Raw genomic sequence first — 16,103 nt, 5'->3', positions numbered from 1 at the left:
ATATTTTTATTTAGAAAATGTATAATTTCGTTTTTTTTAGAGGTTTTTTCGTTTCATCCGTAACAAATGCCAACATCAATGTATTTGTTATAGCCATGGTTGTGTGTTGTTTTTAATTTAACATAATTTTATTTACTTTAGTTTAATTAATTAATTAATTTTATTTTTATTGCAATAACAACAGACAATTACAATGAAAATATAACAAATAGATGTGTAGTAAAAACAATACATATATTACTTTTTTTGCAACAAGAGAAATAGGACCATTTTAAGGATTTATAGCAATGTTTGTTTTATTTTTAAGAAATGTTCATGCATTTTTACCCAAATGGCTTAGTTCCGGTCATGTGACCTTCATCTCAGTTTTAGCGCGGAACTTGGAACCCGTCGGAAAGAAAGACATCGAAAACAAGATCGAAATGTGCCTATAAAAGAACATTAAAGCGTTTGTGGGGTATTTTAAAATATAGTCGTGTTTGTTTAACTAATATTGGGTGAAGTTTTTAGTGTTCAATATCAAAATAAGATCGTGACTTAACTATTGAACTGTGCGCGGTAAGTTTAGTGTTTACGTCAGTTCAGCTGTTTATCCGCCGAGACAGTGTTTCTCATAAACAATAACAGACTTGGAGAAAACATAAACAATAAAAGGTAAAGTTTTACAACTTATTTTCCGCGATACATTTCGACGCTTTGTTTGTTTGCTTGCTTGCTTTTTTTGTTTCCTTACTGTCTCGTATTGTTCTCGTCTTATTTGATGCAGTTAGCGTCTAAATAGTATTATACTTTACCAGCCAAGCTGATTATGAATATTAATATCTAATTACATCCAACAGTTTTCCCACGACAGATTATTAAATCTGTTCGTAATCGTCGGGTTTAATGGAAGAAGCAAATACTGTCCAGAGAAGCTCCCATCGCAGTGTTGAAAAGGGCAGAAGTCGACACAAAATTTCCAGTGAGTGTTAAATAATTTACAGTATGAGCTGTAAAGACTTTTTGAATATTTCATTAAAAAATGAATATTTATACAATTCACTGAAATGCAAATTATCTTTACAAATACACAAATCAAGTATATTAAGTACACCACAAAAACATAATATCAAAGTTTAACTTTTTTTTTACCACAAATGTTTGCCAGTACATTCAGCAACACACTTTATCATATTTTAGAGACATTAGGGTGTTCTGAAGAACATAAAATGTATCAAATTACATTTATTATGCAGTTAACTTTTAACTATAAGTACTTTTTAACTATAGTACATTTAACATAATAAAATATAACAGCATTTAATTAACTGTTATAAACAATTGATGTAGGTCACAGTACATTCTTTTTGTTACTATGTTTTTTTAAGTACGTTTTGTTTTTGTTTATCTCATTACTATTTTTATTTATTCTTAAGTTTCTTTACAAAGGAATTGTTAACTGTATTTAATTGTTAGTATGTTGAAATAATTAACTCTGTGTTTTATCTCTCTTTAGGAGATGTTGAGACGGAAATTGCATATCTGTATGAAGTTCTGCCACAGCTTTCTCGAATATTTCGCATCATAGATAAGATTGGAGAAGGTTTGCTATTATTATTATTGTTATTACTTTTTGTTTTTGCTACGAAATTTATTTATTTATTTTTTGCTAAAAAAATACATTAAAAGACTTTTTTTTGTGCTGAAACCATGGTTTCTGATGATTTATAAAATGCAAGTAAACTACTTCTCGCACTGTCAATAAAAACAAATTCGGACAAAATTTATACAAATGCCCATATGTCAGCATAGTGGCAGATTTAAAAAAATTAAGACTAACTTATACTACTGAGGGAGATATCGTCACTAGTGGGTGAGGCGTCCCCTTCAGATGAAACATACAAAGGGAGAATGTCAATCAAAGTGTTTCTGCTGACTGTATTTATGAAGTGTGATTATAAAATATAAAATTAATATATGTTCGCCATTAGAAGCTGGTTATATTGTTCGACTGTTGCCATATAACTTTGTTTAAATCAATTTTAAAGGGATTTTTGCATATTAGGTTCCCTTTAATGATCTTTTGCATCACTGTATCAACACAGGTACTTTTAGTTCGGTATATTTGGCTGAGGCACAGATGACGGACAGTTCAAGGAGGTTGTTTGCATTGAAACATCTGATCCCTACCAGTCATCCTGTGCGCATCGCTGCTGAGCTCCAGTGCCTGACTGTTGCTGGGTGAGTGATGATGAAAATGTCTAATTTTGACCTTTGTTTTATGTTATTTCGGCTAAATAATTGAAAATATTTCTGAATGAACAAATGTAGGTTTCAGAGTTTTGTTAGAGTGTTTGTCCATTATATCTCATTCCACAGAGGGACAGAAAATGTGATGGGAGTCACATACTGCTTCAGGAAGGAGCATCACGTGGTCATAGTCATGCCATACATGGAGCATCAGACCTTTGTGGTGAGTGTTTGCACTGTGTGTGTGCGCGCTTTTAGGCTAAATGATTTAATAGCATGATGCTACTCAAAAATGTTTCTTCTTTTTGTAGGATATTGTTGGCTTGTTAAGTTTTGAGGATGTGAGGCATTACATCTATCATCTGCTCAAAGCCTTGAAGCACATTCACAAGTTTGGCATCATCCACAGAGACATCAAACCAACCAATTTCCTGTTCAATCGACAGAAGAGGGAGTATGTACCTGATATTCATGTCGTTGTGGTTCTAGTCTAACCTCTGCCTGATACACATGTACACTATTCTAAATATGAATTGCTTCATCAAATTCAAATATCAACTTAATCAAAAAACAATCTTTTTCTAGCTTTTTTAAAAAGTGTAAATGATAACAATTGATCATTCAGTTATTGGGGTATATGCACACAGACATGAGATATAATATAAAGTGGGTAATCAGACCAAACAAGAAGCACTGCATTAAAGCATTTTTTTCAGCGTCATGTGTTAAAAAAAATGGAAATGAATTTTTCTCCAGTATTTTCAATGGAATTTCTTTGCTGGCCTGCGGCTAATAACGGTGCCTGCGCTTAAACGTTTTTTCGTCTTTTTTTTTTTTTTACACTTTAACAACCAAATGGATGCTTAAGTCTATTTAATAAATTATATTTTAATTACATTACAACATTGATGCTGTAAAAGGAACCATATGAAATTAAAAATAGTCACATTAAGCTTTCAGCAGAAGTTTTTGCTCAAAAACACTAGCTGTGCATATACCCTAATGAGTCTTATGGTGTGTTCACACTTGATAGGTTTGATTTGATTAAGTTGAACACTGTAGTTATTGCTCTGTTTGTGTGGGTGATTTGAATAAGTGTGAACACTCTATTTGAACACTGGTGCCCACCGAAAACACAGACCAAGACCCTTGAAATTAAGGTTTTGATCCACTTCCACACATAGTCTAGTGTGGTTCTTTTACAATATGAATGCAGAAATCATGACTATTCTTAATATGAATTTCTTCATTAAATTCAAATATCAATATAATTAAACGACAATTCTTTTTTTATTAGGGAAATTAACAAATCATTTTTTGGGCAGTTATTATCATCAAAAAGATTTGTTGTTCTCAAAGGTGCCAGAGATCATCTTAAAACATTTACAATTTCGTTAAATTTATCCATCAAATCATTCGTTTTTGGAGGTCTAAAGTCTTGGTTCCCATTCTACAAATTAAAGGGTAAAGTCTCCAAAAAAATTTAATTCTGTTATTTATTACTCACCTTTTTTTCGTTCCAATCCTGTAAGACCTTCAAAAGATATTTTACATAAAATCTGAAGCTATAGATAGCAATGGTCGCTAACATTCAAAGTTCAGAAAAGGAACCAAAAACATTGTCAAAACATCCAAGAGCTAAAATAACAGAGCTCTAGGACAACTTTTGTGCGCCAACATTTTTTTTTGTCCTCTACACCAGTGGCACCCAATTCCTGTCCTCAAACATCCACCCTCCACATTTTGTATGTTTTGGTTACTTGACACACAAGGATCTCTCTGTTAATGAGTTGATGATCTGAATCAAGTGAGTTAAGATATACACTTTGCACTTATACACTATGTACTTATGCACTAACACACTCAACAGCGTAGTATATGAATGTAGTGTCGCCCAAAATAGAACACAATTTTTTTTTTTTACTTTCAGTTTCCCAGATTATGTTTGACGGTTGCCTAATTTAGTGAAACAAATTAGTGGTTTGCATTCCCGACCAGTTTTCTGCGGCGCGGCATGCCTATGTGGGTGTCACTTGCTTGGTGTTTAAGTGTGTGTGTGTTATACAGACAGCTTGTTATAGGCTGTCTGGACTCTGTATAGCTGGGTGGTTTTTCGGTTTTGTTCTCCCCCTGCTCGTTAGCGGGAACTGGTGCGGCGGGTAGACAACGGGACGGGCAGCAGTACAACAAATGCTGAACATAAGCTGGAGCGGTCGGGTTTGGGCTAAAACCAGGCAGGAGCGGGATTCAAAATTTAGTCCCGTGCTAAAACAATTGACCAAACCCTCACATGATACCTTCCATGATTTTATTTGCAACTACCATTGGGAGGTGGTATAATAACTCTAGTGGGAGAATTTAGCTTTTAATCCAAAATAAAGTAATCCAACATCTAATTGAGTAATGAGTGTGTGAAGTGTCCAACATAACGCTTCTTTTTAACGGTTAATTAAGTGCATCATCCGGGTACTTAAAGTGCAGTTATTATTTTTAGAGTTTTCAGTGTGAACGCACTACTTGCACAATTTATACTACAAAAAGGCGTAGAATAGTGCATAAGTATGCGATTTGGGACGCACCTATCAGGGCTCGAAATTTTGACCATTTGTCACGTATGCGCCCAAATTTATCTATGCGACCTCAAAATACATTTGGGAGCATTTGTGCGAGTGCATAAAATTGATGTCGTGCAAACAGTTTTCACAGCAAAATGTTCACCACTTGCACGGATTTTGGAGGCATTCACACATTAAGCATCGTTGCACCTAAAAATACCAATCGCAGCGCTCAGGAATGGTTTAAAACAGTTGACATGACAACGTGCTGCAGTAAACAAAGCCCGCAGTGCTTGGCCCCCCTTCAAGCTCTTCTTATTGACCCACTGCGCTAGAACAGAACGCAAATGGATTAGTAAATATCAGCTGTCAATCACTCAGTTTCGATGACAGGGAGCCACAGCCGTGAAAATGTAAAGGGCTGGATACGAGAGAATGAAAACAACGCTGAAAGATTTAGCTTTAGAAACCACCTAAAGTTACAAATAATGGCACATCTGATTAGTGATCATGTGCTGAATGTCAATCCAGCATTTACACTTTTCAAAGAGTGGGTCAAAGACTTCCAGTGTTTAAAGTCTGCAATGAAAATGACTAAAGCATTCACTGTTAAGCCCGTGGGATGGAGTTTTCAGTTAACAGTGTTTGCTACTGAATCTTCAAATTTTAAGCACGAGATGTTCTAACGTTATTAAATCCTACATTTTAATCGTCAAGATTGTGCGACTGATATCGCGTTCACCATCGGTAAAGAGCATGCATTCACCTAGATGGAACTAATATTGCAGCTCATGAAAAGACTGTTACTGTTATTAAGATGATGTATGCAAATAATAAGTTAAATGTCGATATCATCTGTGCAATATCAGACAGCACCCTTGAGAACAGCAGTTATTGTTAACTGAGTTCATCTCATTCACATCAAGCAGTGCGTGCAGGGCTGGTGAGCACATGCAGATTTTTGTTTATTTGTTAGTTGTGATTAGAGTGTTAATATATAATAGAATCTGTTAATACAAACCGTGTAGTAATGGTGCTCATAATTTTTAGTGGGTGCGACTAAATTTTGTCTGGTGCGCCTACATTTTTGAAGTTGGGAGCATCGGTGCTACCTAAACAAACGGTTAATTTAGAGCACTGCCTATACAAAATGTGCAGGGCGGGTGGTCCCAAGGACTGGAATTGGGAACGACTGCTGTTCATTAGCTCAAATGACAGAATTTTCACTTTTTTTGAACTAACCCTTTAAGGCTTTAAATAAGAGCAAAATGGTTTTAAATGTTGTTCACACCTAATCCACCTTTAATAACCCGTGCTGAATGTTGAACACTAAACTGACATTGGGTATGTGCGGTACTTTATTGCACATGAACAAATTAAGTCGGAGGCTCTTTGACTGTTATCTTGAAGTCCAAAAATCCTGATACATGCTGATTTCTTTTCTTTTTTTTCCCTCAGGTATGCGCTGGTGGATTTTGGCCTGGCTCAGGGCACTCCTGACACCCAGATCGAACTGCTGAAGGTGGTCAAATCAAAAGGTCATAAAGGTGGTGGGTCATCTAAGATGGTGGAGGAATCACTGGGAAAACAGAAACTGGTGCCTTTACCACCCAACAGCAGAAACCCTGCTGTCCAGTCCAGCACTAAAGCACCGGCTAAAAGACCCTGCCCACCCTCACGCGTTAAACACAGCAAGGTGTCTGCACTTTATTTAATGAATAAATCATATTTTAAGTGATAATCAGTCAAACTGGGGAGCACTGCACTTCCAGGCCTATATTGATTCATTTCGTATTCATGTCAAAAATATGTGTCCTTCCTCTCAAAGGAACTGATGGGACTTGATAAAGCACCACGGTCTGTATTTGGGGAGAAAAGCATAAACAGCACAAACTCTCATAAACCAGGCTCTGACAAAGTTGAGGTTAGCTCTGTCTCTTCTCACACTGGTTGCATGCGATGCCGTCTGAATAACTATCAGCTCTTCACCTGTCACATTGTGTTTTAGGGATTGCTTTCAAAGCCCAAAAAGGAGGAAGTAATTCCACGCAAGATTGTTTCTGCCAAACATCGCTCCGTCCCTGTCAGAGCACCATTAAATCAGAAACAGAAACTTCCGGCTGAGAGTCAGAAACCTAAACCTGCTGCCGTCAACCCCCTACTCACCTGCAACTGCTACATGACTGACCGCGTCTGCAACATCTGCCTGTCCAGGTACACACTCGTCATCTATACATCAATCCAAACCTTAAAAAGCCTACTGTGGCATGTCTACGGTGAAGAAAAAAGAAAGATCAACACTACACAGTCTACTACATGCATCTATACTCTGTTTTAGCCCAATTCTAAAAACACCCACATTTGTCATGAACTGCTATCAGATTTATTGTTAATAGTGAACTAGTGATAGTGACTAGTGATTAGTTACATTTTGAGTGTTTAATAAGCTACATCAGCCTTTTCAGGAATTTTTTTTTTTTTGCATTTCTCAATAAAAACATTCTATTTGATGGTTTTAATTTAATAGTGTGGTTATTTTTTTCACAGGAAACAGCAGGTGGCTCCGAGGGCTGGTACCCCTGGGTTTAGGGCTCCTGAGGTTCTAACCAAGTGTCCCAACCAGGGAACAGGTAAAGCTAACAAAAGCAATGCTATTATTATTATTATTATTTTGGATGTGATTCAGTATTCCAGCTCACTGTATAGAAAATACTATCTCTTTAACAGTTGGTACAGTTCTGTCTTTTTTTAAAACTTGTTCATGGTTTCCGCCACACCAAAATTGATCCCGCCATGGCTACATTACAACTTTTTATTCATATTATTCAGTTCTGTTTTTTTTAATAGCGGGTGATAATCGTACCAAAACGTATTAAAAGGTAAGTGAATTATAACGGGGCAAACTTTTCTGTAACCGTAGTAGTACTGTGCGTTATTTGTTTAACCCTTTAAGGTTATGTGCTGACTGACAGATGCGTGAGGCCAGCAATTACAACGTATACTAGTTTAACTTTACTTCAGGGCGCATTAATACCGCTCTGTAGGTCTATTGGAGACATTCAATAATATTCCTAGCAAATCTAATAAATGTTGGAGACATACTCGTTACATAAACGCACTAAATCGCACCCAGCAGCATTTATTTGAGCGCGCACAAGAAGATCTGCGCTTGAGCAGCGTATATTTAAGGATGTGCAAGAAGTTTTGTGCACTAGCAGAGGAAATCGGCGCGCAAGCAAAGAGTTTCACATGCTCGTAGGCTATTACATAAATCCGATCTCAACTTGTAATACTGCGCTCACGACATTTGTCATTGAAATAACGCAACAGGTAGTTAGCAGATCTGTGTAAAAAAAAAAAAAAAAAAAAGGCCTGCCACCACAGCTGTAAAAAAATCCTAGTGAAAACACTGTTGTGTACTTTATACACGTCCATTTGAAATTTATAATGGTCATTCTACAATTGCAGGTATAATTGACGTTTTCTTACAGTAGTAACCTATAGGTTATATAAACTTGGGAAATAAGTAAAATAAGAAAAAAAGTTTTATACATGTGTGTGTGTGTGTGTGTGTGTGTGTATATGTGAGAAATATCACACTAGTACCAGTGTGCTATGGCTGTATTCACCTTATTCTCCGCCGACGAGTGGGTGCTGCCATTTGAATCTTTTTGGCTCTAGACTTCCGGTCTCATTCACTTCCATTTATTTTTTTAACGTTAAAAACTGCTCGTTATGCTGCTAGATGTTGCAATTAGATTTTTTTTATTATATTATTCTATTTGGTCTGTATAGTCATGCAAATATTTGTTTGTAGAGCAAGTAGTTTGACCATTTTCTGCTGTTTATTATTCCTAGTCATTTCTCCCATAGGCGACTGAATCGGAAGTTCTAAGACAATCGCGATAACAGGCGCACTTCTGCATTTTAGAATAAGGTCAATATCAGCACTGGTGGGAGGCGTGCTTTGTGCCCCACCAGTGCTGATATACAGCCATAGCACACTGCTACTAGTGTGATAATGCGTTTATACAACAGTTTGATGGCACAATCTTGTACATAAAAAAGAAAATCAAACACAGAGAGTCTAAAACCCTATTGTATTAGGAACTACTATCTTCCACCATTTATTTACATCTGCAGCTGACGTCAGAACAGCAGAAGCTGTTCTGAATCCAGCTTCTTATTCGCAGCTTGTTATTGTCTCTCTCTCTCTCTCTCTCTCTCTCTCTCTCTCTCTCTCTCTCTCTCTCTCTCTCTCTCTCTCTCTCTCTCTCTCTCTATATATATATATATATATATATATATATACATTTATAACAATTAATAAAATTTAATATTAAGTAATTAATAATATTTATGCTTGTATACATACAAGTTTAATAAAATATAGAAATAAAACTTATTTGCACTCCAAAATATATGTACAAAAAAGGTGTGGTTCTTCCCAAGGGGTTCAAAAAGAGCATTTATTAATATGGACTTTTTAGATATAAACCAATACTATTTTAATGTACCGACCCAGCTTTGTGTATATTAATAGACATGCACATCATTCAACTGTTTATTTTATAAAAAAATTTTTAGTTAATTTTTTTTTATTTTAAGAAATAATAATGTATGCAGTCATGCACGTTTTGACAGATAATATGATGGTGATTTGATGCTTCGTAAAAGTTGCAGACACCCGAAATCAAAATGCTTGATGCAAAATTAATTTAAATTCTTTACACCAATTGAGAAACTTAAATTCTATTATACTATAATAAAGAAAATTAGCTCTGAGTTAAGAGTATTTAGCAATTTATTTAGTTTTACATTCAAAGTTCAAAACCTACAACCAACAACAAAAGCGTATAGCTATTGCCTATCATATTTATCAAACCATTTATTACGAAGTTTATGCAATTTTTCTCACATGGATAATTGAATATTACTCAGATGATGTCATTATGGTGCTGTGCCATAAGCCAATCGTTGGTCATGATTTTGAGGATCGATAGATCAGTCCATCACAACAAGTGTACCGATCTCCGATCAGTTAATCCAGACATTTTAATGTTTCGTGAAGTTGTTTGAAGAACCAAATCAGCCAGAGATCAGGTATCATGATTAAAAGTGACAAATCATCCAAGATCATTTAAGCGAGGTACGAAGACGGGCCCATGGTCTGTCCCTACGTTCTGGTCAACTTTGTTACATCGTTTATATAAAGCTATGATGACATTCTTTAATTAAAGCACAGATAGACAAAGCATGTGACTTGCTCCAAGTTGGGTCACTGTCTCTGATGATAAACTCTGGAATGCAGGGGTCACCAATCTCGGTCCTGGAGGGCTGGTATCCCTGCAGGGTTTAGCTCCAACTTGCCTCAACAAACCTGCCTGGATGTTTCAAGTATACCTAGCAAGACCTTGATTAGCTTGTTCAGGTGTGTTTGATTTGGGTTGTAGCTGAAATCTGCAGGACACCGGCCCTCCAGTAACAAGTTTGGTGACCACTGCACTAAGGCATGTCATTTTCTCTCAACAATTTAATAAAAAGGTTTAGGACACCAATAGTAGATTAACCCTTGTGTGCTGTTGGGGATGTTTTCATCTGCTCTGGGATGATTTTGTGTCTTAATTTGGCCGCAACTTTCTCTGTATCTCAGCAAATGAAATGATTTTTGGTTAGAAATCTTATTTTGACATATTTTGAAAAAATGCTTTGGGAAATTTCAAAAATTCAACAATACACTTTGAGCAAAATTTCTACAGATTCATTATGATGGTGGCTGTTTTTGCCCCATTGACTTTCATTTTAATGACATTTTTAATTGCACCATATAATCATGCCTTCTTAATCATTGCTGTTTTTTTTTCCCTGTTGGGAAGAGATAAAATGTGTCATTTTTATTGTTGATCATCAGTTGCAGTGCAAAAAAAGCGTAATTTCTGCCTTCTATATGAAATTGTGTGTGTGTGTGTGTGTGTGTGTGTGTGTGTGTGTGTGAGAGAGAGAGAGAGAGACATTGCTTGGGAAAATCAAAACAAGCAGCTCAGGGAAAACCAGCAACATTCAGGAATGCATGATTATACTGTCATGGCTTTGCAATAAAAAATATCATTATAATAGAATTCAAGAAGGCAAAAACAGCTACAAACATAACAAAATGTTAGTAAATTTGAACAGTACACAAGGGTTAATTATTCATCAACCCTTTATTAAATTTTCTGTAAATTATATATACGTGTCTGGGCCAGTAAACATTTGGGTTTTTTCTCTGTTTACTGGCCCAGACATACATATATATATATATATATATATATATATATATATATATATATATATATATATATATATATATATATATATATATATATATATATATATATATATATATATATATATATATATATATATATATATATATAATTTACAGGAAAAAAAAGCCCAAATGCAGGTGAAGACAATGATTTATTGTAGAAGGCAAAAAATCAGACAGGTCAGTCCATAAGCAAGAATGGCAAAATAAAAAAAAGAAGAAAAATCCTCTAAAGGCAATGTCTCAGTCACAGGGTGAACAAAGACACAAAAAAACTCAAAATGGAAACAAAATGCTCTTCAGCAAGCAGTCCTCTCAGACTATCCTCTATCCTCTCAGACTAATAGAAAGATCAAAAACTATTTAGTTAAAAAAAAATGGCAAAAGAATATAATGGCAGACTTTGCTGGAATAGTTGAGGGGGTGAGAATGACTGGAAATAACCAGGAAAAAAAAAAAAAAAAATTATATATATATATATATATATATATATATATATATATATATATATATATATATATATATATATATATATATATATATATATATATATATATACTGGCCAGTAGAAACAGAGGCAGGTGTATTGGTCAGAACCAGGCCAGTGTCTAAGACATCAAAAATTCAGGCAGCACAAGAGCAAGGACTTCGGGCAAGCCAGGGACTACACAGAAAGGCTGGGAAGGTAAGGAGAGAGTCCTGGAGTCAAACAGAAAAAGGTTAACTAAAAACATTCAGTTCATCTATATTTGATGTTGCAGGGTCAGAAGTAAACAACAACCCGGCACAGAACAGCACAAACCAAAATAAATAGGGGAGCTAATGAGGAGAAAATGAGCAAAGACAGGTGAAACAAATCAACTAAATGAATGAGAACGAGGGGGTGAAGAGAAACAATCAGGAGCACAAACAAAGGAACATGTGGCTAATACAAACAAACTAAACAGATAGATCCAGCCGATCAGCCAGGAGTCCTGACAATATACTGTATTACGAAGTCATTTTAGCAATAAAAAAATGAAATATGCTTAAAGAGCCTCTTTTATTTTCTCTTTATATGCTTCCTTTAAGCTCAATTCTCCTCAAACATAAAATAAGCTATCACTGCTATGCTGATGATCTCCAACTATACTTTCCAATCAAACTAGGAAAAGATTTATCATTAGAAAATCTTTTCCTATGCCTTACCGACATTAAGACCTGGATGACAAATAACTCTCTGCAACTAAATGAGAATAAAACAGAAGTGTTAATTTTAGGTCCTGCTGCTACCAACAATTCAATTAAAACTCAGCTAGGAGCCCTAAACGACAATCTGCACAATCACGCCAAGAATCTCGGAGTTATCTTTGATCCACTCTTGCAGTTTGACAAACATGTAAATGCAGTTGTGAAGAGCAGTTTCTTTCAGCTTAGATTGGTGGCAAAAGTTAAACGCTTTCTTTCTAAAAAAGATTTAGAAATCGTAACCCATGCTTTAATCTCCTCTCGTTTAGACTACTGCAATTCTTTGTATATTGGCCTACCTCAGTCAACACTCTCTCGGCTACAGTTGGTCCAAAATGCAGCCGCCAGATTAATAACAGGAACTAGGAAAAGAGAGCATATCTCCCCTGTCCTTGCCTCATTGCACTGGCTACCTATAAAATACAGGGTTGATTTTAAAATTCTTCTTTTCACTTATAAAGCTTTGCACAATTCTGCCCCGGCCTATGTCAGCGAGCTTATTAGGCCATATACAGCTCGCAGATTCTTAAGATCACATGATCAGTTTTTTTTGTCTGTCCCTCGGTCTCGCTGCAAGTCAAAGAGTGATCGTGCTTTCAGTGTTGCGGCCCCAAGGCTCTGGAATAGTCTCCCTCTGAATATCAGAATCTCTCCTTCTTTGGATGCTTTTAAATCTAACTTAAAGACACATTTTTACTCTCTTGCCTTTGACTGATGCTTGCATGTTATTTTTGTATTATTTATATTTTAGTATTACTTTTAAATATATTTTATTGTATTTTTAATACCAGTTATTTTTAGTTTTATTGTCTAGTTTATTTTATTGTAAAGCACTTTGGATCAACTACGGTTGTGTTAAATTGTGCTCTATAAATAAAGTTTGCCTTGCCTTGCCTTGTCTATTATGGGTTTTTGAAAATGACCTTCCATGTAGTGTGTAACAGCTCTAAGTGAAGTGAAATATACAGTCGACTCATAATGGTTCAAATGAATCACCACTGTAACGAGTCTTTAGCAGTGTCTGCGTGATGCCAAACACTGTAGCAAATCCCGCTTGAATCAAGTCGTGTAGACGCTGTCCTCTGAAGTGTGAGGGGAAGTTAGTGTTACTACCCAAAGATGAGGCTGTGAAAAGTCGGTGGTTGAAGTTTATTTTTGCAAAAATATGAACCATGTATTGTATAATGACTAATAAAAGCCCATCTCTTTGCAGCGATTGACATGTGGTCAGCAGGGGTCATACTGTTGTCTCTACTAAGTGGCAGATATCCTTTCTTCAAAGCCAATGACGATCTGATCGCTCTTACTCAGATCATGACCATCCGAGGGTCTAAAGAGACTATAGAGGCTGCAAAGACCTTTGGTAAGTCATTATCTTAAGAGTCTGGATGATGTTGTATTCTCGTATGTCCTGCTGACTCGATGTGTGTCTGATTGCAGGTAAATCCATAGTGTGCAGCCGTGAGCTTCCTCGGCTGGACCTCAGGATTCTCTGCGAGACTCTGAGAGGTTTGCGATCGTGGGATGATGCCTCTCTTCCTGCTGAGTTTCAAGCCTCACATAATCCAGCAGAAGAAAAGGAGGAAGCGGAGAGTCCTGCACTGAAAAGCACAGGCTCCCGTTTGTGTAGAAGCAGTGCAGAGCTGAAGGAGATCGGCTGGGACAGAGTGCCGGATGAGGTGTACGATCTACTCGATAAACTGTTAGATTTAAACCCCGCTACCAGGATCACAGCCTCGACGGCACTGCAGCATCCACTCTTCAAAGATATGAGTGAGTAGTGATTGTGCGCATCCACGATTTTGAGTTATTCTGTAAAGTGTTTTTTGAATGTGTTTATTTGCTAACAACATGTTGTACAGTGATGTATTTATTTTTATATTTTGGAGAGTTTCATTTTGATAATAAAGTTTGAATTGTCCGTTGTTCAACTTTAGAGGGTTTCCTAATTGGATGGTTTACTCAAATATTCAGTGTTCAAGTATTTTGTAGATAAAATAAATTGTGAATATTTTGGAAAGTGACAGACTGTTTCATGTGTTCAATATTTAGCAAAAAATATATTAATTACTCATAATATATATGATACAATTTTTTAACCATCGGGTGCTTGTGGTCCTCTAAATCAGGGGTTCTCAACTGGTTTGGCCATGAGACCCACATTTTTTACATGGTCATTAAGCCGCGACCCAAATTTTTTGGAGCTATAATACAATTTTAGGAATTATACTTAATTTGTATTTGTTTGTTAACATAAACAAGCAGTGACCGATAGATCATAAGAAATTCACCAAGACTTACAAATAAACTATATTTTATTGCTGTCATTTAACAAAATGGTGCAAATTATAGAAATATTACAAAGTAAAAACGACAAATACTGTAAATAATAAACTCTTAATAAAACATGTTTTCTGGTTTCTGAGTGTTGTTTTAACATAGAAGGTTGCATGCTCTCTTATGAGAGCACCTCACTACATATGACACTGAGGCTTTAAGTCTTTTTTGTCGTCAATATATATATCCATACTTTACATATTTGGGGTCGTACTTGCGCTTCAACATATTTGTTGCAATAATTAAATGAAATTTCACATGTCAAACGGTAGGGTTGTCGCGCACGCATTTCAAAATAAAAGTCCGTTATAAGCAAAATAAGTAAAAAATTAAACTACAAAAAATTTTGACCACACACTCTGCGACCCACTGAAAATGTCGTGACCCAAAAGTGGGTCGCGGGACCCACTTTTGGGTCACAACCCACCAGTTGAGAAACACTGCTCTAGATAGAATGTTTCGTTAGTCCTTGGCAGTGATGCGCCCATCTAGCACAAGTATTGGGCCTATAGGGAATGCCATGATTTTGCAGCCCAAACCATTACTGGTCCACTCTGGGCATGCAACATTTTGGGTGTTACGCTTTTTTGAGGCTTCTCCACACTGTAATGCTCCCAGATGTGGGAAAGACAAGTCAAATGTAGTCATGAATTGGTCATTGTTTTGGTTTCATTGAGTATGTTTACTTGGACACCAATAATCCGATATTAATGAGATTAGGACAATACTCTGATTACCAGTCTACCATGTAAACAGTGACTACGTTTACATGGACACCAATAATACAGTATTAATGCGATTAAAACAATACTCTGATTACCAGTCTACCATGTAAACAGTGACTACGTTTACATGGACAGGACACCAATAATACAGTATTAATGCGATTAAAACAATACTCTGATTAACAGTCTACCATGTAAACAGTGACTACGTTTACATGGACACCAAAAATCTGATATTAATGTGATTAAGATGATCCTCTGATTAAGAGTCGACCATGTAAACAGCAATTTTTGATTCATTTAATCAGATTAAGGTCATAATCGAACTAAAGAGAAATCGAATTAAGACGTGGAGTATGCCGATTTTAGTCACATTATTGAAGTGCAGTACAGACATGTAAACACCTTAATCGAACTATTACCGTCATGAAGGGCTTTTCGCCGCATTTTGCAACAGGATAGTCACATTCACACACACACACACACATACAGCTGTTTGACACTCTTTGCACCTACCATGTCAGTGCAGACCAGACACCTGCATTGTTCCCGAACGAAAGTGAAAGTGCCAAACCACAGTTTAAATCGACAAAATAATAATGGAACACCCGAAACTACATGAATCTCCGGAGGAAATGTGGATAGCGTTGTAACGCAATGACGTTAATCTAATTATGTGCTATAACATGTAAAACGGGATCATGAAAGAAACATTTAAAAAGC

The 16,103-nt window shown here is 36.1% G+C and overlaps 2 protein-coding genes across 7 annotated transcripts in view; both read left to right on the top strand.

Annotated features, from left to right (window-relative positions):
- The window catches only part of LOC137487670 (uncharacterized), a 579,101-nt gene that overhangs the window by 460,630 nt on the left and 102,368 nt on the right, over positions 1–16,103 (top strand). The window lies entirely within an intron of this gene.
- On the top strand, positions 360–14,338 carry cdc7 (cell division cycle 7 homolog (S. cerevisiae)). 4 transcript variants are annotated; one of them, XM_005171162.6, is made up of 12 exons: positions 360–654; positions 840–961; positions 1,496–1,582; positions 2,085–2,220; positions 2,359–2,452; positions 2,541–2,683; positions 6,243–6,306; positions 6,613–6,708; positions 6,793–6,998; positions 7,332–7,414; positions 13,532–13,681; positions 13,759–14,338. In XM_005171162.6, exons 2-12 carry the CDS (start codon positions 886–888, stop codon positions 14,097–14,099), a joined length of 1,476 nt encoding a protein of 491 aa, XP_005171219.1. In that variant the 5' UTR covers positions 360–654; positions 840–885; the 3' UTR covers positions 14,100–14,338.

Source organism: Danio rerio, chromosome 2 (genome assembly GCF_049306965.1).
Source record: "Danio rerio strain Tuebingen ecotype United States chromosome 2, GRCz12tu, whole genome shotgun sequence".
NCBI lineage: Eukaryota > Metazoa > Chordata > Actinopteri > Cypriniformes > Danionidae > Danio > Danio rerio.
The sequence above is the reverse complement of the archived record's forward strand: the minus strand, read 5'-3'. Positions and strand labels throughout refer to the sequence as shown.